This window comes from Ailuropoda melanoleuca, chromosome 16, assembly GCF_002007445.2.
Source record: "Ailuropoda melanoleuca isolate Jingjing chromosome 16, ASM200744v2, whole genome shotgun sequence".
Classification (NCBI taxonomy): Eukaryota; Metazoa; Chordata; class Mammalia; order Carnivora; family Ursidae; genus Ailuropoda; species Ailuropoda melanoleuca.
The window spans coordinates 65,517,890-65,544,165 of record NC_048233.1 but is presented as its reverse complement, the minus strand read 5'-3'; the positions used below and the strand labels follow the sequence as shown (position 1 = coordinate 65,544,165).

The 26,276-nt window shown below is 46.1% G+C and overlaps 1 protein-coding gene and 1 long non-coding RNA gene across 4 annotated transcripts in view; one reads left to right on the top strand and one right to left on the bottom strand.

The window, feature by feature from the left end:
- SLC1A2 (solute carrier family 1 member 2) overlaps positions 1–23,657 on the top strand; it is a 142,498-nt gene extending 118,841 nt beyond the window's left edge. For 2 of the 3 annotated variants that reach the window (XM_034645133.1, XM_034645132.1), the window contains exons 9-12: positions 3,167–3,301; positions 15,180–15,411; positions 17,675–17,815; positions 18,511–23,657. In XM_034645133.1, the coding sequence (XP_034501024.1) occupies positions 3,167–3,301; positions 15,180–15,411; positions 17,675–17,815; positions 18,511–18,582 (580 nt within the window). In that variant the 3' untranslated portion in view covers positions 18,583–23,657. The remainder of the gene's footprint in view (positions 1–3,166; positions 3,302–15,179; positions 15,412–17,674; positions 17,816–18,510) is intronic. The other variant, XM_034645131.1, reaches the window with a different exon arrangement.
- LOC117796656 lies at positions 353–9,588 on the bottom strand. Its single transcript, XR_004621221.1, has 3 exons — positions 9,508–9,588; positions 5,987–6,199; positions 353–376 (listed from the first exon to the last, which is right to left on the bottom strand). It is a non-coding gene; the product is annotated as an uncharacterized LOC117796656 (long non-coding RNA).
- Positions 23,658–26,276: the final 2,619 nt, after the last annotated feature.

The window sequence follows — 26,276 nt, the reverse complement described above, 5'->3', positions numbered from 1 at the left end:
TTCTACCATAGGTATTCATCCTTTAAGAAATTTAGGAAGAATGCTTTCCCAAGAGATCCTTCAAAACACATTGCTTCTCCATAAACTTAAAGATCACACTTACTTTCGTATATTAGTTTGTGGAATCCTTACAACGACCCTGTGAGGGATGTACTTGTCTCAGCTCAGGCTGCTGTAAGAGAACACCTTGGACTGGGAGTATAATAACAGACATAGATTTCTCACTGTTCCGGAGGCTGGAAAGTCCAAGATGAAGGTGCTGGCAAATTCAGTTCCTGGTGACTTTCCTCTTCCTGGCTAGTGTATGATCGCCCTTGTTGCTGTTTGCTTACCTGGCCTTTCCTTGGTGTGTGTGGAGAGAGAGAGAGAGAGAGAGCTGGAAAGAGAGAGAGAGCAGGCTCTGTAAGTCTCCTCTAATAAGAGCACTAATCCCATCATGAGGGCACCACACTCAGGATCTACTAACCTCCCCCCTCCCCCGGAAAGGCCACTCCTCCAAACACCAGCACATTGGAGATTAGGGCTTCAACAAATGAATTTGGTAGGGGGGGACACAACTCAGTCCATAGCAGAATTATAGGGAAGCCTCAGTTTCTCATTGGTATACTGGGGACATTGTAGAGGGTGGAGAGCATTGTACCTGGGACGTAGTCACCTGTCAATAAATGTGAGTACTAGTAATATTGCTATTATTGATGCTCAGTAAAATACAGTACTTCTAGAATATGAAAGAAAAATGTGATAGTGATGTAGTGAATGCCATGATGTTACTCAGGGGAGAACATGCTTCAGATCCAGGTGTCATGCCTTCTAAATCACATCGTCACAGAATACACGAGACTGCCAGCCTCTCTTGCTTAAAAACTCAGAGACGAACGAAAGACGAAGCCCCTTCTTTTGGAGCCAAGCAAGATGATATCTGGTCCCTGAATTCTTGGCCCTGATGGCAACCACACTTTCCATTGAGTTCACACCATTAGATGAAAACTTAAGAGACAGGAGGAGAGACCGGTGACCAGTGATGGGGATCGATTAATTCCAAGTTTCCAGTGTTGGAGGGATCGGGGGTGGGGGGCATCAGGGGCCCACACGGCATCACAATCAAGCAGATGAGTGTTCCGATCCCAGCAGACCCCAGTCAAGCTGTTTGACCCTAAGTGTCTCCATCCATCCAGTTCCTGGTTTCCCCCGTGGAAAGCAGATCCCAGCATATGTACCTTGCAGGGTTACCGCAGGCTCTACTGTGACAATGTGTGTAACCTTCCATCCAGCATCCAAGAACCAGCCCTGGAGAAGCGAGCCAGGGAGTGGAAGGACAAGAAAAACGGAAAGGGATAGAGAGATGGAGAGGAGATCCCTGCCCCCAAGAAGCCGTTTCAGGATTTAGAATCATCCAGCCACTCCGCCCGTGGTAGGGGGAGGGTATAAATTGGGAGGAAGGAAGAGCGGGGGCACCAACTGCCAGGAAGAATTCTCTTTAGGATTTTGTCTCACACAGCCCAGGGGGGACCAGACCATGGGGCCACAGTGCAAAGGGATGTGTAAGAATGACTCATAACAGAAGCAACTGATGTTGTAAATAAAACGGCTGAGGCCATGACCGTTGGAACTTGGGAAGTCCCCCTTTCCTGATGTTCTATCCATGGCAGGGAAATGGCTGAGAATTCCCACCTTCTAACTCTTGGGGCTTTAGGGAAGTTTTTATTGCAAAGCGGCCTCACCCTGCCCAGATTTCTTGATAAGAGTAACAATTCACATTTACTGGGGTTGGGGGGTTTTGCAATGTGCCAGGCCTCTTCTATGTGCTTTTTATTTATCAGCTCCTGATGACCCTTTCTTAAGGATAAGGAAATCATGGCACAAAGAGGTTAAGTACGCTGCTCAAAGTCATGTAGTTAATAAGTGACAGAGCTGGGATTCGAATCCAGATTGTTCCATTCCATAATCTTCATTGATACCCACTATATACTATCACCTCTGGGGGCATAGTGCAGACCGTTCGGTAGTTGCCACCTAGGGGAGGGGTCTAGATGGTGACAGGCCTACATCTGGAAGGTGGCAGTATGGAAAGACCAGTGCCAACCGCAGGACCTCCTAGGGCCTTCACTTTCTCATACATGAGATTAGGTAAATTCAGGTCCCCCCCGATGGTAAGACCCAGGATTCTGTGCTTGGTCACAGCAATGGTCTGGGCTCATTAAAAACCAGTCTGGGAGCCTGACCCTTAGTTTGGAGCTGGAGGACCTACTCAAGAAAGTCTAGCATTGTCTAACTACAAATAAAGCACCCCGCTTTTCTTCACTGCACCCACAAAAGCAAGTTAGTAATCTGTATTTTCAGAAGCATCTTTCCATTTAGAAATGACAACTTTTAGAAATGGCATCAGAGAAGAGGAGAAAAAGCGACTGCCCTTTGCTGGACCACAGAGACCCCCCTAGTGTCTAGACAGGGCACTTGAACTCTAGATTAAACCCTCTTTCAGAGACAACTTCAAAATGGTACTGGATGTGCCCTTGGCATTGCGAATGATGAGAGGCTTCAGAAAGAAAACCTCCCGTTATTTCATTATCTTTTCTTGGCGCCTTCTTTCTGAATAATGTTATTTTCCAGTCCATGGTGAAACGTCCAGGCGTCTGAAGCTTAATGTCATTTGGAATCTGTTGATTTGTTCCCCCGATGTCCACTCAATTGGGTCTGGATATTTGCTATTCCGAGTTCTCATGTTAACATTGGCAGTGGCCTCCTCAGACTCTTGCCACGGAGTCCAGATGTCTCTGGGGCTCACGGAGACATAAAGGCGTAAGCAGAAATGAATGCAGCGGTATTCCCATGGGAGGATTAGGGTGATTTGTTTTCCTTCTTTATTATTTCCTTGCTTGTTTGAGAGCCACGCTTGTCTTAGTTGAGCCCTTGATCCATTAGGCTAATTGGCTCTCCTGCTGAGGATAAGGCTCCCATCCATGAATTTACAAACTTCATCACACTTGAGTAGACTCCAAACAGACCCCAGCTCGCGGGTCTCGGCACTCTAGATTTCTCTGTTCTTCGAGAAACGAAAGAACTTTTATGACTGCCGGGAAAATTGGAGCTTAAAGTTGCCTGCCAGGGCTGGTTTTGCCAAGTCCTCTCTTCTCTTCCGCTGACCTGGTCTTCTCTGTTCGCTCAGCCTCACAGCCACGCTGGCGAGCGTTGGTGCGGCCAGTATCCCCAGCGCGGGCCTCGTCACCATGCTGCTCATCCTGACGGCCGTGGGCCTGCCGACGGAGGACATCAGCCTGCTGGTGGCTGTGGACTGGCTGCTGTAAGTGCTTGCCGATGGGGTCTCTGCTGGGGATGTTGAGTCCTGCCTCCCAGGGCTGGACAAGATGCAGGGTTGCAGCCCAAGTCTTAGCAAATCACCATGACAACTTCTTCCCTCCTTCCCTCCCTTCTTCCCTCTAACATTTACTGAGCGCCTCATTGGGAACCGAAGATGAACAAGGCATCCTGAGGACCTCCCGGTCTAGTGGTGGCATCATATAAATTACAATACGGAGTTAAAAGCACAGCAGTAAGGAAGCCACTACGGAGGCAGGCGGGGGATCTCAGGACATGATGCTGAATGAACGAAGCACAAAGGAGTTGTGTGGTGTGATCCCGTTTATATGAAGCTGCAGGAAAGGCAATAGAATCTCAGCAATAGAAAGAGATCAGTGGTTGCCTGGGCCTGGACGGGGTGAAGAGACTAACTGGGAAGGGGCCCAAGGAAATCGTTAGGGGTGGTAGAAGTGTGCCATGGGCACAGGTATGCACAGGTGCCTACATTTGTCAAAACTCATCAAACCCCACAGTTAACATGGGTATGTTTTGTCGTACGTAAATTATACTTCAATAAAGTAGATTTAAAAATAGCTCACATGGGGCACATGGGTGGCACAGTCGGTTGAGTGACTCCTGAGTTTGGCTCACATCATGATCTCAGGGTTCTGGGATCACGGCCCACGTCAGGCTCTGCACTCAGTGGGGAGTCTACTTGAGATTTCTTCTCCCTCTCCCTCTGCCCCTCTGGCTACTTGCTCATGCGAGGGCTCTCTCTCCTCTCCCTCTTGCTCTCGCTCTCACCCTCACTCTAAAATAAAGAACTAAATCTTAAAAAAAGTGCAACATGCACGTAAAAGGATAACGATAGAAAGAGGCACCCATCCCAGTCAAGGATGGCAGGACAGAAGGGAGGAATCAGGCAATAATGAACATGGCAACTGAATTTGCATGGGCACCATGTGCCAGCCACTGCACCAATCATTCTACAGCTTCCACTTTCTAACAACCTTGAAGGTTTGGTATTATTACTCTTGGTGTACAGATGGGGAAACTGAGGTATAGGGAGGTAAGGTGACTTGAGAGTGAACAGAGATTTGACTCCGGTTTGGCTTGGTTTGGGAGGCTGCTACGTTCTTCATCATGGCCATATTCAAGCTTCTGGAGCCAGTGTTAGCTGAGCTGAATCATAACTGGCAAGTAGATGTAGGTGGAGGGGGAAACAGAGCATTCTAGCTAAGGCCAAGTCCGGCCTGTGCAAAGGCACTGAAGCCACAAACAGTGTGGGGACTATGAGTGGTTTAGTAACACTGGAGCACGGAGTGGGAGGCAGGGAATGGTGAAAGGTGGGGCAAAATGGATAGCCCGCACAGCCATGCAGGGAAGTTTGAACTTGACTGTGTCCACATAGCCCAGCTACCTTTCCCAGTATATTTACCAGGGAAGGGCATTTTCATAATGTAGGACACCCACTGCCCACTCACAGGGAAGATCTAGCCAGATGGTCCCTGAGAGGGAGATGGGAATCGATCCTTGCGAAGGGCCCACTCGGCCTCTGATATTCTGTGGGGTATACACTGATGCCTCCTTTCCAGTCTTGGAGCTAAGCAACAGGGGCTGGGGGGTGCTGTTGGGTTCAATGTCAGGGGCACAGTGGTCCAAGGCCAAAGCACCCGCACATTTTTTTTTAAAACTGCTCTACATGGCCATGGCAGTTTTTCTGACATCTGTTGGCATAGATTTTAAGAGCCAGAAGCCATCTTTAATGCACTTGAGTCTCCTGCATCTGAAACAACAGTTCCTTCCCCCTGCCTTTGCCCTTCCAAAGAGAGAAACATGCACGTGACTGAAGGGAAGGACATCTGGCAAGCGAGAAGGAAGACTGATCTCTCCACAGAGCTTGTCTGCTGTTAAGGTTTAGGTTAGAATGGAGAAGTGGCTCCCCGGACATAATCTGTGCCCCTCAGGAGGGCTGCAAGGAAGGCCATGGATCTTCCTAACTGGCTTCTTCATCACCAGAGCAATGCTCCGAAAATACCTCTAGTGGAAAGGTGAAGAGTGAGATAGCCTCTTCTCTGTCTCTGCTAGTCTCTCTCAGGCGGTAGTGGGGGGTCCTCGGCGCTAGCTCAGTTGTTCTGGAAGCCTGTGCTGCTCCCCAGGGGAGACTTTCTCACAATGTCTGTTCAGACAGGGTGGTCATGGCGGCTGAGATCTGGCCGTGGTTTATGCGTGCAAGGTTTGGGAGGGAATGGGGTGACGGAGACAAAGGAGTGGGGTAGGCTTTGGTGGGGAGGAGGACAAAAGGGAAGTGAGGGCATTGGCAACAGTTTAGGGTCAGCAGGAGCTCAATACATGTGCGCTAAATTTCACTGCAGAGTTGCTGTGTGATAACCAGGGGCCTTTCCACACAGGAAGAAAGACAGGGGAAGCTATTGAAATGAATTGTGCTTCCCCTGTGACTTTTGCTTCCCGAGTCCTCTGCCTCTCCTCGAACCCCCTGAAACGGTGTTATCATGGAGCTACTCTTGCTTGTGTGTCTACGTTACCTCGTCTCTTCTTGGGCTTCTTTCTGAGGCCTGAAGTCCACCATTAGAGATTGACCTTTTTATACATGATCATTATAGAGACTGCCTCCCGCCATGATCATGCAAATGCCTCTCTTTGAGTGAAAAAAAAAATGCACTGATACCGTCTGGAAATGAAGAAAGGAAGCTGGTCCTTGGTGGCTACGCCATGTTCTTTCCATCCGGTAGTGATTAATCCCCAAAGAGCCCCACGGAGTGTTTCCCGGATGACGAAACCAGGAATCAGAAGGGTTAAGTGTCTTGACCTCGGCACAAGAGAGCTTGGGTGGTCAGGTCTGGTCCCTTTACCCCAGCTTCCTACTTACGACCCAGCAGACCTAGCGGTGGGCAGAAGCAGAGAGACGCTCAGTCAGAAAGGTTTTAGGGAAGACAGACCTATTAGGGTCACCCCTGGGTCTACAGGCCGACCAGGGAATTTTTCACTTGACCTGTTTTCTTCCTCCTCCCAAGATTAAAACAAAACAACAGAAAAAGCCTAAGTGGGGACAAATGGGGGTGCAGTCAAGGTCTCGGCTGCTCTGAGAATTCAAGCCCTCCAGCTCCAGTGGGTCAGCCATTGTGGGCCCTGGTCTTCTTGGCAGTCATTTCCTTCCAAGCCTGTTGGATAAGAGTCATTTCATGAACCATCCAAGACCCTGCCCACTTCTGACCTAAATGTTAGCAAATGGAATAGAAGGGCTGGGTCCTCCCCATCACCCCACACCAGCGCTCACATGTTCCTACTTGCGCAGAGAGCAGGGTGTCCTGACTCCAGGGCGGGAACGTGCCAGCAGAAGGGAGTTGGCTGAACCCAAAGATGATGATACATTTGGATTAACTGTATTGATGAAACTCTATATGAGAAAACTCAATCCCAGGCTGACGCTGGAAAGGAAGGAACAAATGAAGAGCTGTCCTCTGGTTCTGTGGTCAGATCTTAGGTGCGGGGGCATTGGGGGGGCACGTGTATCCAGAAAAAGGAAAGCAACCAGTCAGGGGCCCTGGATCTGAGCTCTGCCCTTACTCTTTGTAGGACTTTGAGCAAGTTGCTCTCTGGACTTGAGCTGTGTCATGTGAACGATGGGGATAATAATTTGTCAGCTTAAAAGCAGAGTCTAGACCCCATGCCCTTGAGTGCCTTTCTGGTTTTAAGACCTGGCCTAGGACTCTGCTGGTGATGGATGTTTGTATACAAACAAGCCTGAACATTCCTTTGAAGAAGAGAAGAAAAAGGGAGGATAGAGGATCCTGGGAAAATGTGCACAGGGGTCTGTAGCTAGGTCAGGTCTGCTTTGAATTAGTAACGGTAGCACATTCTTTCTCACCAGCAAGTGGAGCTCTGGAAACACGCTCTTGGTCATGAGCTCCGTGGCCGTTGGGTGCCTGGTACAGTGTCAGTGGGGTTAGGGGGAAGGGTTGACATAGAGGTGTGGGGGGAGGCTGGCCCTTCCCTAGTAAAATAGTCGGTGGGGGGAAAGCAGAGAAAAAGAAAAGGTGAGGGGATTTTTTTTTTTTCTTTTCTCTCCAGGCAAAGCTTGTAAGCTCTCATAACTCTAGCAATTTTTCAATTTAAAACCAAACAAAGCCTGCAGTGACATTTAATGTGCCACAGCGTTTGCCAGCTGCTGGAGACCGGCCAGCCTCATTACTGCCCGCCAAGCCCTGGATGCTTTTCAATGGGCAGGCTTGGCTGCTCTGTAAATGTCATGGTGAAAACCAAGATTCTGGGCCCTGAAAAATGCCGGAGTCCTTGAACACTGGATAGGCGGGGCTGGTAAAACCAGAACCTTCCCCAGGGTCCAAAAAGCCCTTTGTGTCAGGAATCCTTGGCTGATATTTGTAAGAGACCTTGCTGATACACCTCACCAGAAGGAAGCAGGATGGAGTGAACACAGGGAGCCAGTACCAGGAAGAGGTAATAAATAACTGGGTCTGGCCACAGGTGGCAAAAGGAAAGCCAAAATACGGTGAAACCCAAGTGGATCTGTGACCCATTTATCAGATAAGATGGCCGGTGAGATCATTTCTGGGGACACATTGACTAGCTGGGGGGTCGAGTTGAAATGGAACTTACTAGGAAGACTTTGCAGCCTCCGTCCTGCAGGGGGAGCTCTGAAGCTCCCTGTTAGCACACGTCCCCTGGAGGGTACAGAGCCGTGATGCTTAAGCTGGAGCTTGTGCCCAGATCTCCTGGAGAGTCAGGAGCTCTGGGGTGGGGACCAAGAATTGGCATTGCCAGTGATGCTGAGGATGCAGGCCAGGGAGCTCACCTCCGGAAACCCCACGAATCAGAGATAGGAAAGGGGGAGTAGGAGTCCCCGGTTATGGGTATATCAGCACCTCGATTCTCAGGGTCTGACTCACGACCCTGAGATCAAGACCTGAGCTGAAATCAAGAGTCAGACACTTAACCGACTGGGCCAGCCAGGCACCCCTCGATTCTTTTCTGAACACCTGTTGGGAGTTCCTGCATCCAGTCAATAAAAACGATGGAAAGGACTCAGGATACTGATAACTCATACTCAGCAAGCGCTCCTCAAATATTAGACGGTGTTCTAAGCATTTTATGTGGACCTGTTTAAAATTGCCCCAAATTATGAGGCAGCTAATGGTTTATCCCCATCTAACCATTGAGGAAACGGAGGCTCAAGGAAAAGTAGCTTATCCTGATTTAGTGGATGTTGAATGGCTGAACTGGGATTCCAATCCAGACGATCTGGCTGTTCCTTGGGGGTCCAGGCCCATCAGTCTGGGTTCTCGTTCTTTTATTAAAAGACACAGGCATGCATATATACACACATGTAACTGACTGAAGCCCCACGCCGTGTCTGGTGGAAGAGGAAACCAATTCCTACATCCGCCATAGCTCTGAAGGTCCTGGGGGCTTATGTTTAAATCTTGCGCTTTGATTTTCCAGCCCTATAGAATTCTTTCTGTGTTACCCAGTCCGGAATGTGACCTTTTCCCCCTAAGTCCTTCCCTCCCCTGCCAAAGTGTCCCTGACTCAAGGCAGTGAAATTACAGATCAGGGGTGGGGTGGGGGTGGGGCTACCATTCGGCACAGCAAAATCATTTTTTAATGTATTACAAAAGAAATATGGAAAAACAAGGGGAGGGGCAAAGCGCAGGAGAGTGATAAGCTGAAAAAGAGAAAATGTCCCTTCATCTACAACTGAATGTTGAGTTTTGTTTCACTGACGTGATCACTGTTAATAATTTCAAGTACCATGGAAACAATAATTTAATATGAGGCACCCCTTTCCTTTTAAAAAAAATCCTTTAGTACCAACCCCCCTCCCCGCCCAGGCTCCTCTCCCTGCTCTGTTTTTCCCTTCAGGCCCCGTCTCTCCGTGCCTTGCTGGGCCCCCTTCTCTCCATCTCTGTGTTCGCCCCCAGCAATCAGGACACCTCTCTGGTTTTTGTAGGCAAGGTAATTTGGGCTCTCTGTCTCTCCCTTCTCCTCCCTCCACATCTTGCCCTGGCCCTAACTCTTCACCACCAAGACAGCCAGCCAGACATCTGCTGAACAAAAGAGGGTTCTCTTTCCAGAGTTTATCTGCCCTCTTTAACAATCCATCCCTGCCCCTGCCCCCAACAGGCCTGCTCCCCCACCTCCCCCCACCCTACCCATGTCATGAACCAATACCTCATGGTATCAGCCCTCAAAGAACTGGTGGTCTAGTAACGGGGACAGACGTGGTCAAAAAGTCCAGCCGAGTGGTGCTAAGTGCAAAAAGAGGAATGCACAAGACTCGGTGGGGGAACAAAAGAGGAAGTGGTCACACCCTTTTCACTTGGACTCCTGATGGTGATGGTGATGATGATGGTGGTGGTGGTGGGCGGGGGGGAGGAGGAAGAACCAGCTGGGTTGGTGTCTGGCACTCTGTCAGGCCTTTTATACGCAGAGTTTGGCAGAGGACCTCGTGATGACAAGCGCTCAGGAGACATTAGCTGTTACTATCTTCTCACCATGCTTGGAAGGAGGGGTTACTTTCCATAGTTTGCACATGAGAAAGCTGAGCAGGAAAAGCGACGTCCCTTGCCCTCCTGGAGCCTAGATGCAATCCAGGCTCCCACCCAAACTCACACTCTTAACCAATGCTTTGGTGGGCCCTCCTTCCCTTCTCAACCCCATGTGGCTTTAGCCCTTGGATGCTTCGGGTTGTGCCAGTTTTCTTAGGCCTGGGGCCTCGGGTGACCCCTCTGCCACACTGTGCACCCTGCATTCTAAGAGGCAGACGTGATGGTTTGTGTCTATGAATGCTAAGTTGGATCACAGGAAGTTACCAATACTGGGCCTTTGGGGACTTATAGAAACGGCCATTTCATATGGTTCGGCCCAACACAAGGAACCAGATGCATTTTGGGTGACCCTACCATCTTGGCTCTGTGATTTCATGAGAACTGGGACTTCCAGACAATTCTAACACCCTCCTGCCAGAGGATGGAGGTCAAGAGATAGAAAAGAGGGAGAGCACGTGGGCAACTGCCTTTCTCCCAGGGAACCAGACCAGGTGTCTCAATGTGAATAAGTAAGGCAAGCCCCTCTCTCGTCTTTGGTTCCTGCTGGCCCCAAAGCCGTGCCGTCTGTGGTGGGTCCCGTTCAGTGAAAGATTCTGACCTCACCTCTGTCTCCTTTTCACACTTCTGACACACAGTGTCCAGACTCAAGGATAGCACCACGCACTCTAAAATGCTTTTTACCAAGTAGCCTTAAAGCACTGGAGGTCAGCAGGGTTTCCTGAACAGTCAGGACTGCTAGTGAGACAAAATGAAAGTGTTTGCCTGTGGAGAAATTTCCACATGTGAACCGTAAACTCCCATATCCTGCTTTGGGCCAGACTTGGACTTCCCCAGACTTGGTCAGACATTCCCCCGGCGGCCTCAGCAGCAAACCAAAAACGCTATGTCCTGCCTCCCTCCATCTTCCCTCCCCTCCCCTCACCTTCTCAGTCAGTTGTCTTGACTAAGTTGAGAACGAATAATGTCTCCACGTGTTCTTTCTTATTCCATTTTCTACCCATGGTCAGCTGGCTTCTCTCTCTGCCTCTGGCTTGTAACTGCCCTGGCCAGATCAGTAATGGCCTCTTTGTAGCTAAAACCAAGGGGTACTTTTTCTTTTCTTACCTGACCTCTGGGCAGTAATTGGCATTGTCCACCACACCCTTATTTTTGAAACATGCTTCCCCCAGACTCTTCCATTTTTCTTCCACCTTGGCAGACACTGATGCCTGTGCCCATTCCTTCCATGTTGGTCACCCTTGGGGTCCTAGACAAGACCGTCTGCTCTTCTCACTCTACATTCCCTCCAAGGATGAGCCAAGCACACCTGTGGCATCCACCCATGGCGTCTTTAGGTGCCGACTCCTAACTCACCACCTGCAGCCCAGTCGTCTCTCCCGATCTTTAGTCCATATTCCCAGCCACTCGTAGGACATCTCTACTCTGCAGGCTCCCAAATCTCAGACCCAGTATGTTCAAGCTGACACGAGAACCTCTCTCACCCCAACCTGTCATATCCCGTACATACGGTGGCACTGTCCCCTGGTTGCCCAAACAAGAAACCTGAGGGGAACCCTTGCCTCTTTTCTCATTTATTCTCTATAACCAATCAGACGTCAAGTCCTGTAATTCTGTCTCCTAAACTTCCACCACATCTTCACTAAGTGGATTTTGCTCTTTCAGCCTTGCCCTCCTTCAGACCATTCTTCATACTGGAACGAGCGTGGTCGAGCTCTTCAGCCGCTCCTTATCAGCCTTGGGATAAGGCCTTGACTCTTGAACTTGGCTGATAAGGCCATACGTGATTTGGTCAGTTCTTACCTTCTGCCTCTCATTACACTCATTTGCTTCCTGAATGCTCTTAGGTGCTCTTATCCCCTCAATTTCACATTATTTATTTCTTCTCTGTAGCTCATTATCTTGGACTTATCCTTAGGACCTAACTCAAGATACTTCTACTCGAGTCTTTCCTGGGGCCAAGTGTAGATAAAATGTCCTACCTACAAAATCCCATAGCACCCAGCACTTATTCCTATCAGAACATTAATCTCGCTCTATGGGGGACACAGACAAGTAAAGACAGTGTGGGTTCTAGGGGGAAGAGGGAGCATAGGAAGGGCCTTTTCCTGTTCTTTGTTGCCCGGGCACTGGACATACTGCCCTGCACACACTAAGATGCTCATTGTACATCTGTTGAATGAATGGATGAGCTACCGAAGAACTCAGCAAGTATTAGAGTCTGTGTTCTCTTCTTATTTCCACATAGCTATTTGGATGCTCACGTGCTCTTGCAATCTTTAATGAGTACCTAAGGCACGCCGAATATTTCTCTCATTTTATTTAACCCTCGCAATATCCTGTGAGGTCAAGATGAGCCCCATTCCATATTTCGTGCTCAGGTGAGAGGTGATTCGCTGTAGGCAAAAGAGGCAGAAGATCTGGGTTAGGGTTCTAGCCCTAAGTCCGGGGCCCTTCCCATCTTGATTTTGATGTCAGATATCGGTATGCTTTGAGTCTGCCCAATTCTGTCTTCCATTCATTCCTTGCCTGATAGCTATTTCCTCTGATCAGGGTTCATTCTCAAATTCAAGGCGATCTGAGGCTTTGGAAGAGATATTCTATGTCAAAAACTTGGTTCAGTGGCTGCTCTGGAGAGTTGGGATTTGATGTCAGAGGAGGTCAAAGATTGAGGAAATGAGAGTTTGTAGACTTATATCACCCATCTGGGTGGCAATGGATTTATTAAACTGAAAAAGTCACTTGAGCATAGTATCTTGTGCTTTTGCCTATATGATAGAGGTACGAGGGATGGCTCTTCCCAAAAGGGGAAGGAGCCAGCATATAATGAATATCCACTGTGGGTCAGGAACTGGTTTTATCTTCTTGAAATCCTATAAAATAGGTATTATGCCTGCATGAGAAAAATTCTGGTAGAGGAAATGACCCAGGTTATGCAGTTAGTAAGTGGCTGAGCTAGTTTCAAAATCCGAGCTGTCTGGCTCCCAGGCAGTTGGCATCACATGGCAGACGGTGGATTCTGGACCCTGCCTGTGCTCAAATTTGGTTCTATGACTGTATTAGGATGTGTGACTTTGCAAAGCCACTTGATCTCTCTAAACCTCAGAGTTTTCATTTCTTAAGTGAGGATAATAATACTTCTTATAGCAGCATTGTGGTGAGGATTAAACAAGGTAATATCTGTAAAGCGTATTCCTATACAGATTAAATGTGGTATATCAGCCACCATCGTCATCATCCCCATCGCCATCATCATCACCATCATCACCACCACTACCGCCTTCGTTCCTTCTACTTGCCAATAAGGTAGATCCTTCTGGGCCATGATATAAATGGGTGCTCAGAGAATTCCTCTGGAAGACTTGAGTGCTCTTCGGAATTTAACAACTGGTCAAGGATGTTGGGTGCATGGCTTAGGACACATGCCAGGAGGGATTGAAACTGTAGATGAAAAACAACAAAGGAGACCACAGCTATGTGATGGATAAGTAACTCAGCTGGTTGGCTGGCAGTGCTACCATAGGAATTGTCCTGCAAATAGGGTTAATGTTTTTAGGGGGAGATAGTAGCTTAACGGCATGTTTGGGCATTCTACCTAGTTGCTGCCAAAAGCATATTTAAATTGACTTGGTGAGATTTATAGTAATATTTAAAGTACTCATCATGGAATAACTAATGTTTTGTGAGCTCTTGCTAAATGTCTCAGAGAATTCTGTGGTAAGCCCTTTGTTTTCTTATTTAATCTTTGCAACAACCCAATGTTGTGGACATTTTTATTATTTTGATTTTACAGATGAGGCCACTAAGATCCACAGTTAAATGTTAAGTATGATCAGTGTTGTCCAACAAGAAGGAAAAGCTGGTATTTGAATCTAAGTCAGGCTCTCTCCAGAGTCTATACTTTTTCTTAACTATCATCATGTTTACCTTCTCATCCCCTCACACTGGGGCTTCTTACCAATCTCAGCTTCAGGTGCCTAATTTTGTGGAGGACCCCAAGACCCAGACCTATCTTCCTGAGGCTGACTTTCCAAAGCAGAAGGGAGGAGAAGGGCATTCTTAGATGGAGATAGGCCCCTGAGAGTTGAAGTCGGGTTCCGATCTTGATTTTTGCCTGGGGAACATCTTCCCGCTTGAAACCAGAGGCTAGCTGCCCATAAGCTCCTCCTGGTACAGCTTCATTTCTCTAATGAGAGATAGATTTAATAGTGGCAACTAGAATTTATTTTAGGCCTTTGTTCTAAGAACCAGTTAAGACTTCCACTTTGCCTTGAACTAATTCTAGTATCCTTATATTTTTTTGAATTAAGCCTAGAGCATCCTGGACTAAGATGTCTTAGCAGCATTTTTGCCTAAATTCTTTCTTTTTTTGAAAAAAAAAAGTGTGATTTTCCAGTATTCTTCTCTTTTAGACTTTGAGTATCTCATACACATGGTTAAAAGGACTCTTCATACCGATTTGCACTAATGGACAAGAGAACACGACTTACTCCTAAGACGTTAGTTTTCCTGGTGCTGACTTTCCAAGAGGGAGAGTTCTGGACCATCTGGTTTTTTTCAAATCAGAACTTGGGAAACAAGATCTGAGGAAGGGTTTTTCCTAACACTTCCTGGTTCAAGAGGCACTCTGGGAGATTTAATTTTTTTAGGTTAACAGAGAGAGCATGACAAAGTATTCTGGTTTTTCCAGGACACACAGTCACTGCGCATATTGGTCAAGGAGAAAATTGTGGCTGGGTTTCTCACGCATCAGCTGCGCCTGTGCATATGTATGTGTTGGGGGAAGAGTGAGGTGCAGAGGGAAAGGCAGTGTTAGTTTCAATCCTTACAAAGAGATGAGTTTTCTATCACAGGAGAATTCATAGGTAAAATTAATAAGTAACATGAGTGGAGGTAATCTGGAGTCTCTGAAGAATGGTTTTAATCAAGAGGAATTGCTGGACACAGCTGGCAGTGTCTGGAGCCTGGCTGCAAATTCTGAGATCTGAGAACTCTTTGCCTCCAACTCTTCCTTCTCTCCTTTTTCTTTGCAATTGTTTATTGAGTTTTTACCATCCATCAGACATTTTGCTAAGCCTTTTATGTACATGATCTCATTTAATTTTCACACAAGTTGATAAGACATATGATTGTTATCTCCAGTTGACCAACAAGGAAAGCAAGGCTCATAAAGGTTAAGTAACTTGCCCCAGATCAGGCAGAGGCAAAGGTAGAGCCAGAACTCAATCCCAGGTTTCTCTGGGATTGACCACCATGTCACTGCTTCTTCACTAAACGTTTTCTGTTCTTTGTTCCCAGGGACAGGATGAGAACTTCAGTCAATGTTGTGGGGGACTCTTTTGGCGCTGGGATTGTCTATCACCTCTCCAAGTCTGAGCTGGATGCTATTGACTCCCAGCATCGAGCGCATGAAGATATTGAAATGACCAAGACTCAGTCCATTTATGATGACGTGAAGAACCACAGGGAAAGCAACTCTAATCAATGTGTCTATGCCGCACACAACTCTGTCATAGTAGATGAGTGCAAGGTACCTTTCCCATTCATGGATATTGAGACCTGTATATAATAGTGCATGCTCGATTTCCTAAGACAAGTACAAAAATCCCTGCATGTATTATTGTCACATTTATTTCTCTGAAGAATCATGTAACCCAAGCTTCTGTGAGTCCCAGATCATCTAACTCTGTGTCTAACGTGGCAGGAAATCATCAGGTCTAACAGTGAGAGAGCCAATCAGTTGCTTGGTTCGTCCATGTGATGTAAAACAATCATTCTGGTCTCCCCCCATCCAACCACTCCACAAATTTGATTGGTTTTCTTGAACATTTTGGAGAAGGATTTGTGATTTCTAAGGCTTTGCTGATTTCAAATATTTCATTCCTCGAATGAAACACCAAGAGAAAGACCCAGAATCACTTAATTTACATAGCACAACTATTCCTTCGTGCTGTGTGTTACATACTGGTCAAAAATATGCCCACCCAATTTTGTGCAACTATCTTTCTCTTCATAATTTTGTGGGAAGGTGAGTTTTGAACTGGCAGTCACTTTGCTCCAAGAATGGGGAAGCTATTTCAAGGAAAGGATAACCGTCCTTCAGGACAATTGTCCATAGACACTACATTTCTCACAGCAGCAGCACCGTCTTTCCTGAAGCATGGATGTTCTGGACTCTTTCACAAGCTGCTGGGTGCTTAGTCTTCAAGCTTGATGGGCTCTGTCTAGCCTTCGTTGTAACTAACTTGACATTGTCAAAGACAGAGTGTCATGACCAGAGTGAGGCAAACTTGGAAAAACCCTGGCAGGTGAGCAGAGTCAACTCTGGGGGATCGGTTACTAATGTGGTTCCAGGCAGCAACTGAGGGCAATCTGTATCAGATTTCTCATACCTTTTTGACACCTGTTGACAAGGTCTCATTTAATAGTTAATTTCTTCCTGGGTTACTTATGGGTCATTCCAAATATATGCCATGGCTTCTGCCAGACAATTAAAGTAACACAGAAGTGATTCTCTTTACTGGACTATAACATAGGTCCAGAAATCTAATGGACCAGCAACAGTGTTTTGCTCATCCCCTCTATACCAGGTACATGTGTGGGTGAGCCAAGGCTCTGGTACAAATTAAGGAAGGACTCACCCATCAAGTGACAACTGCAAAAATTAATTGACTCAGTGAAAATGATTCATATTATTAGAAATTCAGATGTACCTGAAGCACATATTCCATTCTCCTGGAAAGTTCATGTTTCCCACATCTAAACAAATGTGCTAAATTCTTCCCCATCAGAATGTTAGTTTGGGTCAACAAGGGTCCACATCCCCGTGGAATGGCTCTATGCTCTATTCAGCAAGTATTCATGGTGTGCCTTGTGGGGTTTAGGTGAGCACCGCCATCTCAATCCTATGACCTCCTGTATGTTGATCATTCATCAAATGTTTATCGAGTGCCCATGATTGCAAAGCCCTGAAATGGACAAGGGAGGACAGCAAAGCGAATGTACAATTTTATAGTAAAGATAAGGCTTAAATCTCCTTCTGATCCCTTCTCTGTCTCACTCTACTTAACAAGATGGGAGACATCAATGCTTCCTACCAGATCCCCCTCCTTCTTGCTTTTCTATTACCCAGGTGGTTGGAAGAGAGAGAGATGGGATGGACGGGGGAGTGGAGCCCGGTTTCCTTGAACCCAGCCAGTAAAAGAAAGAAATGCTAAATAGAAAAGCTGCTGTCCTGGCCACTTTGGAAACAGAGACCCCAGTGTTCAACCATGAGGACAACAGCAGGGTGCCACCCCCAAATGCTGCCTGGGGTCCCGGAGGCACTTGAACGTGATTTGTAATTTTGCACAGCTATTGATCTGGTCCATCACCGAAAGCCACACAGGCACATTCACGGTCGGAGTGACCAGGCAGCTTTCTCCAGGCAGATGGTTTGCTCCTGGCAGTGTTTCTTGACAGTTCACCAAAGGGGAACCAAATTTGCTGCAGCTCTGGTCACAATGTTAGGCACCTCAAGCATCGTGGCGTCATGTCGGCCTCCTCTGTTTCCAAACTCTTGCCTTGTCACTGTAGTTTGAAGTTATGCGTGAACTTTTTGATTTTAATCGGAGTAACTGCATGTGGGGTGGTCATGGCTTGTTGCATGGTCTTTCTAGAAAGACACGGGGGCCTGCCAGGGATTGGAGGAGGAATGAAGAGCTTTTATTTTCATGCGCTTGGTTTGGTTTTCTGTCCCTAGCATGTTGTGTGTGTTCCTAACGCATGCGTTTCACTTCCACTCGGGTAAGAAGAAGGTCAGATTTCTTTCCAACATTGCCGCATTTGTCGTGTCTCCATATCCTAACGCTTCCATAAATCCAGTCTCTCCATTATGTGGAATATCAGTCGTGGGTTTAAGTTTGCACATGACGTTGAGGACAGACAGATGGAAGGTAAGCTAGGAAACGATTTAGAAGCGGAGGGGAACACCTCCTGTTCGGTGTAAGGGTTCAGTTCGCTGAGAGCCAGGGAAGCCCTAATATAGACAGTCTGCTGGTGATACCCGATTATGAAATGTCTGCATTGAAATCATTTAAGTGTGCTTGTCACTGATCTCTGGCTTTTCATCCTTTCTTCTCTTTTTCATGTTTAAAGCCTGGATAGCTTATTTGGTATCCAGGCCCTCGCGATTTCTGATTTTGCAACTGGGCGTGTATAAACCGACCTGGCCTCCTTGGAACTGAACCTTTCACACGCATGTGTAGAGCTAGCTGTGGAGTTCTGGGGGTGGGGGGTTTCCTCTGGTTGTATGGAGTGGCACAAGACACTGTTTCCTTAAGGACTGCATTCTTAGGTGATGGATGGGTCCATGTGTAGTGTGACACCCTAAAAGCATAGAAGTTATCCCCCAAATGGCATATTATGTAGAGCTCCTCCATACTCCCCAAGGCAAATGTGGACTTTTCAATATTTAGAAATCCGCGTTGAAAAGCAAGATGGGCTCCAAATCCAGTGAGAAAGAATGACATTGAAAACCAATACGGAAGTCGTGTAGCGTAATTTGGATCTGGTGTTCCTCCGCATAACCCGTGGGGTGGTTTTCTGGTTCGGGGCCTGTAAGTTGGATGCTGATGATAATTATTTTCAGGTGACTCTGGCAGCCAACGGAAAGTCCGCCGACTGTGGAGTCGAGGAAGAACCGTGGAAACGAGAAAAATAAGGATATGGCTCTCAGCAAATTTTTGAACAAACTCCCCAGCGTATCATATGGTAAAAAGAGAATATACACAAGCTGTCTTTAAAAAGGAAAAAAAAATGCATCTCTTTCTATGTTTACTTAATCTGTTAGCCAAGGCTTCGAGGATCTGTTGTTGAGTCAGTGATAGGCGCCGTGCTGTGTCTTTGCCAAGTGATGCTTTGTTACTGCCTCACGTTCTCACCTGTATTATTGTCTGAACGGAGGCTGCTGGGGGAATCCGTTTGAATTGAAGACACATTCTTGCCAGCTTCCCTTTGCTTTCTAAATGCAGAGCCGTGGATGCTCTTCCCCAGGGGCCACGACTAAAGCCATGTGGTACGCTCCGGGGACTTGGGATAACGAGCCGACACTCAGTGTGTGATTCCTTCAAGTGTCCTCTGTGCTTCTGCTTTGTTACGCACAAGAGATTCTGTTAGAAGCCTCTAGATGTAATTCTCTTGAAATGTAGAGTTTGCCCACGTGTTGATTAAAAGCAAATCCCTGTCTTCGGGAACTCTGAGAACCCACCTTCTGTATACTCTTCCAACTAAATATTTCAAAGAGAATGGCAGTGGGAACCGTGCTCTTCAAGGCAGCCGATTACGGAGCCCACTGAGTTTCTGCTCTGCCCTAGCCAGTCTGGGGAAATAACTCTTGACATTTCAAAGTAGGTTTCATAATTTGCTCTCAATTTGATAATGGATTAGGATGTAATTTGCATGTAGCCACTGTACATATTGACAAAAGTAAGAGAGCACAGCCAACGTAAACTTTAACCAGATTCAGATATTCAAATTCGCTTGTGTTCAGTTTGCATTCACCTGGCATAGTGAAATCAAGTGAGATGACTTGATCTATGCTTTACTTTCTTTGTTTCAGCCGTAAAATTCTTCTTTGGATTTCTAACAAAAAAAGACATTTTCCATCCCCCAATTATTTCAGTTACAGTCTCATTAACTTGAGAAGGCCTAATCATTCTTCTCTCCTCACACATGGAGGACAGTTGCGTTGGCTGTGTCTCCTTTAATATCATCTCTCGATAAAAACAAAACACTGTCATTGATCTAACGTGTAGAAAGCTTTCTGTTGTATTCTATCAAAGCACATAAAACTAGTTACAGGGCACAACTGAAAGCAGAGCCAGTCTGCTTCCCCAGTCTTCTCTGTAGCAAGGAACAGGAAACTAACATGTGCAAAATCCTATAAAGGTGACATTCCTACGGCAAAGTCAAGGCAGCCTTGAGCCATGAAATGGGAGCAAATGATGGCTCCTGACAGTTTCACAGATGGCATCTTCAAGGCTGTCACGGTTGGAGGGAGTAAATAATATAAGTGGATTAGCACCGTGCCTTGTATGCCATAGGCACCCAACAAATCCTGATGATGGATCATGCAAGCTAAACTTGTCAATTACTCTACTATCATTTTCTGTTGAATAACTCACAGTATTTTCCTAAGGTTGCAGGCTTCAGGAGTTTGCTGGGAACTTGAATATGAATCACTGGGAAATCAAGGACATTTGATAGACTGTGAGGAGCGTGTAGAACCTTGGTCCACACGTAGGAGTCAGGTGGTCATCAGAGACCACCAGACGGGTGCTGGGGTATGCACGAATAGCGGTAGGATCCAAATGCTCTGAAGAGAGGTCATGTACAGACATCGCATGTCCTTTAGTACCTATTCCTGGTGACTTTTCTCTTCCAAACCAGACACCTTGGGAACATACAAGAGACATCAGAGTCTAACTGCTTTTGTCTCTCAAACCCTCGTTATTTTTGGATAAGGATCACTATTGAGCAGTATTAAGCAACTTTTTGCCTTTTTTTCTTTTTAATGTCATTGGTCTTCATTTTCCTTAGATAGACAGTTGGCTGGGTGGCCAAGGACGTGTTGAAATGTAGTAGTGGACAATGCATCCTTTACAGCAGATATTGTGGGTCAAGGGGACAGTTCCTGGATTTAGCTGTGAAGCTGTGACAGATTGTCTTTAAGTGGTGCCCCCAAGAGCTTTTGGATGGTGAAGAGAAGGATCTAGCTAAGGCGCTGAGGGGTTTGTGGGTTTTGCTGTTGAAGGCCAGCTTAGCACTTGTACACGCTGACATGTTTCTCAAAAGAGTGGTCTCGGGATTGTCTTCCCAAGACTCTGCCTCAATGTCTTCTTCTCGCTTTGCTTTGTCTTCCTAGTTACCCTATACATATATAACGTAGGACAGCGTGTTCAGAAGAAACAAGGTGTACAGCTTAACAAAACAGGTTTTTCTGGTTTTAGACTACATGTAATAAGTTTCACGAGAACATACTTAGGAAATCACATTCATCTGGAAATTCACATCATATTAAAAATGAATAATCTGTCAAATTCAGGACTAACCCGAAAATCCAGGATGTGTGTCGAGCTGATGTATGACTGTGTTCTCTATTTTTCTTAGGTCTCATTCATTCTTCTTATGCCATGCCCATTTGGGCTTTCCTTGGCCAGCATGAGTGCCATAAACAGAACAAAAAGATCCAGAGTATACCTCTAAGAACCTTTTTCTAAATAAGATACGTATAACCTTTCCGTTATGTGCACAGATTTATATTAATAGATTCAACACAGATATAATGCTTGTAACAGTCCATTAATATTTGATGATGCGTAAGTTATATTCAGACACAGCAGGCCAGATCCATACCCCACATCCTATAGGGTCTTTAAGTCAGGGCTTTGGCAACACCGTTGTGTTACAGACTTAATCACTCTTTTTAGGAATCTGAATCATTTTGAGAGAAAATCAACTAAGCAGACTTTCATCCTCCCCTTTATAATTTTTGCCCACTGGGAAACCCAAGTAGAATCACCATTTGATTACCAACTACAGCTCTATGGGCCAAACCTAATCAGCAGGAAGAACGGCTCCTCTCTCAAGCTGAGGCTTTACCTTAGATCTCTGAGGATGTGCTTCCCCTGCAGAGCGTCAGAGAACCAAGGCAATCATCTAGACACATCGATCTTCAGTACAGGTCTTCAGGTAATAAGATCTGAACCAAGCAGATGTCAGATTCAGATCTTTATTTCCTCCTGGGTGTGGAAACACAGTCTGTAGTCTCACTGCCTGCAGAAGTTAACCTTGTCCGGTAAAAGACAAGTATTAGCTTCTCCTCTGCAACTACTGGTCAGCCGAAAGAAAGGGTGCCAAACGCCTCACTCCTGGATTTAGACTGGTGGGAACTGAGAAGGGCTTAGGGGAAAGTCAATTTATGGGGAGATGTATTCCTGGTAGGAAATATCAGGAATCCCCATGACTGTGTAGAGGGCCTCAGGTCATTTCCAACCTTGCATGGGGAAGTACGTTACTTGCAAGTGTGTCTAGTCAAGGGACCCTTCTGGAGTTGGGTAACTCATCTACGGGCTCCCTGAAAGGAAACCCAAACCTGCCAGGTTTTTTTAAATACCACACTTCCTTTTGTTCTCAATAGCAAACGTGATGGTACAATATTTCACTCTTATCAGAATCAAGGAATCAGTCTGTGCTATATTTTCCCATGAAATACAGCGTTAAGTCCAAATAAGTACACACATGCTCAGAGAGAATTTCTCCTTGGTTCAGACTCTTGACGAGAAGGACTTTGCAGCTCTTGCGTGGCTTGATGGCCAAAAGTGCTCCGTGGTTGCACCCAATGGAGGTGGCTCTTCTTCCCTGCTTTTTGATTCTTGGGGCCATACTGTTGTCTCGGTTGCTGGTTTCGCTTTCCTTATTCTCCATATAAATTCATTCCAAGGCAAGAAAAAGGACCAATGAGATTTCTTCAGTTATTGAAATACCCACTCTTGGAATATTAGGGTCATGCTAAGTGTAATCTTCGTCCCCTTCACCCATTTCACCCATCCCCCACCCGTCTCTCCTCTGGCATCCAGCAGTTTGTTCTCTGTATTCAAGAGTCTGGCTTTTTTGTCTCTTTTTATCTTTGTTCATTTGTTTTGTTTCATAAATTCCACATAGGAGTGAAATCATATGGTACTTGTCTCTCTCTGACTGGCTTCTTTCACTTAGCTTTATATCCCCTCTGAGAACCTAAAAAGATTAAGTTTAAGCAGAGAGCCTAAAGGAATTCGGGAGTGAGAGCTTTGTAAATCTAGTTGCCAGAAATTAATGGCCTCGGTATGTCTGGTACTTTCTGGCTGAAATCTAGAATAAGGGCCATTGAGCGCCAACGCAGGCAGGCACTATAGCCAGACTGTTTTCCTTAGGTGAAGCAAATCCAAAGCTGCTTCTGTTGTAGTTGCTTGTGGTTTTCCCAAAAGGAAAACCCAAGTTCCCACTCTGCCTCCTCCTTTCTCACTCCACCTGTCATCATTGCTGCTTACGAGACAATTTAGTAAAAGACCACAGGTGTTAGTGCAAGGGTTGGTTCTAGAAAAGATGACAGGGAATCTTAATTGAATACTGTCTCATTTCGTAGCATAACACAGTGAAGTCACATCATGACATAGGGATGATGAGAAATAATGCCATTGGGACAAGAAACCATTTGACTTAGACCCTGCCAGTTGTTAGCTGTATGACTTAAATAAGTTACTTTATGCCCAAGCCTCATTCCTTCCCATATGCAAAGTGAAGGGGTTGGATGAAGTGATTAAAACCCACTTGGAACCCGAAGAATCCATGATATTATGATCTCTGCTTTAATTTCTTTTTTCATCAGAGGCTTACTACTATAAAGTATGACTTGCTTATATTTTAAGTCAGAGTGGCCCACAATAAGGAAGAATCCATTTGGATTGTTTTCATCCCCTTGGGGTGATCTCAAATTAAATTCAAGCCTCTCTCTTCATTTGAGGTTTTACAACAAGCTTGGAAGATGGCCACGTTCATCCATAGTTTGGTGTTTCGGGATACAAACAGACTTCCTTTCTCAAAACTGCTCTTTGCCGAACTCACTGTCTTAGTAGAAGTAACGATTCAGCTCAGAGAAAACTGCTGCCAGAGAGCCAGGGCCAGTCCAGAGGCTCACGCAGAGCCTTCGATCATTCCCGCTGTAGCAACAGGGCCCACTCCAAACCCCAAACACACACAGTTTCCTGCACACCATCCTAACTGCCAACCCAGTACGGGAATTGGGGAGCCTTTGGCAAATAAACTTGAACACTCTTATGAAATTCGGTGCCCGACCTCCGCAGGAACAGCCACTGTCTGTCAATACCTCCCCTCTCTGTCTGCACGCAGACAGCGCAGCCAGGCACAGGGTGAGCTGGGGCCAGGTCCCTTCTCTGCAGGGATATTTGAACTCATTTGCAAATGGTCCTCTTGGTTTGTTTTTTTCGTAGGCATCCTGTCACAGCTAGAAGCTCTGTCTTACAAGAGTGGAGTTGCGCTGGTTATCAGGGCACCCTTCAGTGCCTGCGGGGTTTCTAGGGTAGAAAACAATGTGTGATCTGTCAGGTGCATGCCACCAGCATGGCCTTTGAACACTCTCTTGCACTTTCTGGTAGTGCAGCCCTGGGCCCCCGCTTTCATCCTGGCCCTGTGCCCAGACTTCTGCGAAGCATGGAGGAGGTTTGGTGTTTACTATGTTGTGAGCACCTTCACGGCCGGAGAAGCCCCGCTCCATGCACTGGGGGGTAAGAGGCAAATGCAGCACAGAAAGGACAGGGTTAAGGTTGTTCTTGTTTTTCGAGTGCAGAAGGCCCGATGCAAGAGCAGCAAGACAAAGGCTAGTTCTCCACGGACCCATCGAAGAATCTATCGGCAAACAAGAGAAGCCTGCAAATTCTTTCTTCATTCACTCGAATTATATCCTAAATAATTACTGATGGGTTTTTTTTTTTCCTGTGTCCTGCCTGGCTTCATCTTCCTACCTCCAGACCAAGTATCCATTTTGAGATTTTTAAAGTTCTTCCGATTGTCATCCAGGGCCCTTTTGTGCTGAGACTAAACCCTGCTGCTGAAACAGACCCCACCACTTTGCAGAGTCCACACGTGACCTGGACATAGGTCATCACAGGTCTCCAGTCTCTCTGGGGACAGCCCTGATCCTTGGGTAAGTGTCGGAACGTAACAGCTGACCACGACCCTTGTCGTCATTCCCTGGGGAGACAGGGATGATGCCGTCAGAGCCTTGCTCCCTCTGGGGTTCCGTTTCTCTCCATGGCAACCATTCAGCCTGCCTAGAAATGGCCTTTGCCTCTGGTAGGAGAGGAATGAACGCATTCACCAAGGCAGTTGGTCCAGCACAGCTCCGAGGTTTCTCCTCCACGCAGCAAATCCTATGAGATGTGTGATCGGGAAGCTGGCCCGCTGGTTGCTTGCTTACTACTCCAGGAGAGTAATTTTCCTTACTAGGAACTCAACCTTGGGCATCCAGATCTTTCCATAAATCACCATAACTTCCTCTCTTCTTCCTCCTCCCCCTGGGGAACCTCAGCATTGCATTCCCACGTTGCACAACACAGATCAGATTATCTGGTCGCTCTAGAGATTTGTATATAAAAGACTACTTTTGTGAGGATTTTTGTATATTGTTTTTCTATTTGTTTTCTACAGCTTAAGGAGAGAGCTGGCAAACTGTGAATCTAATTTGACCTTGCTGCCAGCGGATATATTTTGGCTTCCTGGTGAGAACCGAAGTTACCAGGGACGATGCATTGCCCTGTGATCAGTATCGTACCCCACTCACAAATTCCTCCAGCCCAATCCTACATTCTTTTTTAAATAAATCCCCGGGCTTCTTTGTTATTATTTATAAAGAGCATGAGGAAATGTATTTATAGTCCTGGATATTATATGTTTAATATTGATTTAGCCTTTAATAATGTTATAGGTTTGTATCTATTCTTCATAAATCACAAAGAACTCAGTGTAGACTGAATTAATCTATTTAGTATCTGTAATTTTGCAGACAGATATTTTCTTACGGTATTTTCTATATAACCACATATGTAGAATTATAACTAATTAGAGCACAAGATGTTTCTACAGCAACTTAGAGCTATCCGTTGTTTCCTGAGCATATAGCCGCATTTGAAAAAATTTAAGAATCCAGTCCCTCGCGACACAATGAACAAAATGACCAGGAAGAACGAGGAATCACTTCAGTCCCTTAGCTGGTTAAGATACACATTTAAACAATTAGTCTCTTCAACTTGAGGAATGGTGCTAATTCCTTATTCCTGACACCAGGCCTTGTTTTTCCAGCTAAGCGTTACAAATTTCACAAAAGTAAGAAGATGAAAAATAAGGTGGTAATAGTGGGATCGTCTGTATATCAGAACTTCCCCTGCCTTCCCAATAATTTATGTCAAAATTGGCTTAGGGAAACTTTGAATAGCAGAGCATGAGGGTGAGTGCTAGGAAGCAAATCAAGACAGATTTGTTGCAGTTCATTCTTGCCAAGCAAATTGGTAGTAAATGTCACATTGTTATGTGAATTGAACACATATTTTTAAAGAAAAAGGTTATTAGTACCAGCTACGAAGCAATACTCTTAATCACTGGGGCTGGAGGTGGGAGCTTAGAGTCACACTGAAATTGTCTAGAAACGGCCCAGGTAGATTCTGTCCTCAGGTGAATAACAAATCTATGTAATTTCCCCAAAAGGCAAATAGGTAGCCACTGCAAAGACAAGGGGGTCTTCCTTCTGCCAAACACACTTTCTGATATGGTTGTAGGGCTCGTATTTTTGCCATGTTTTGAAAA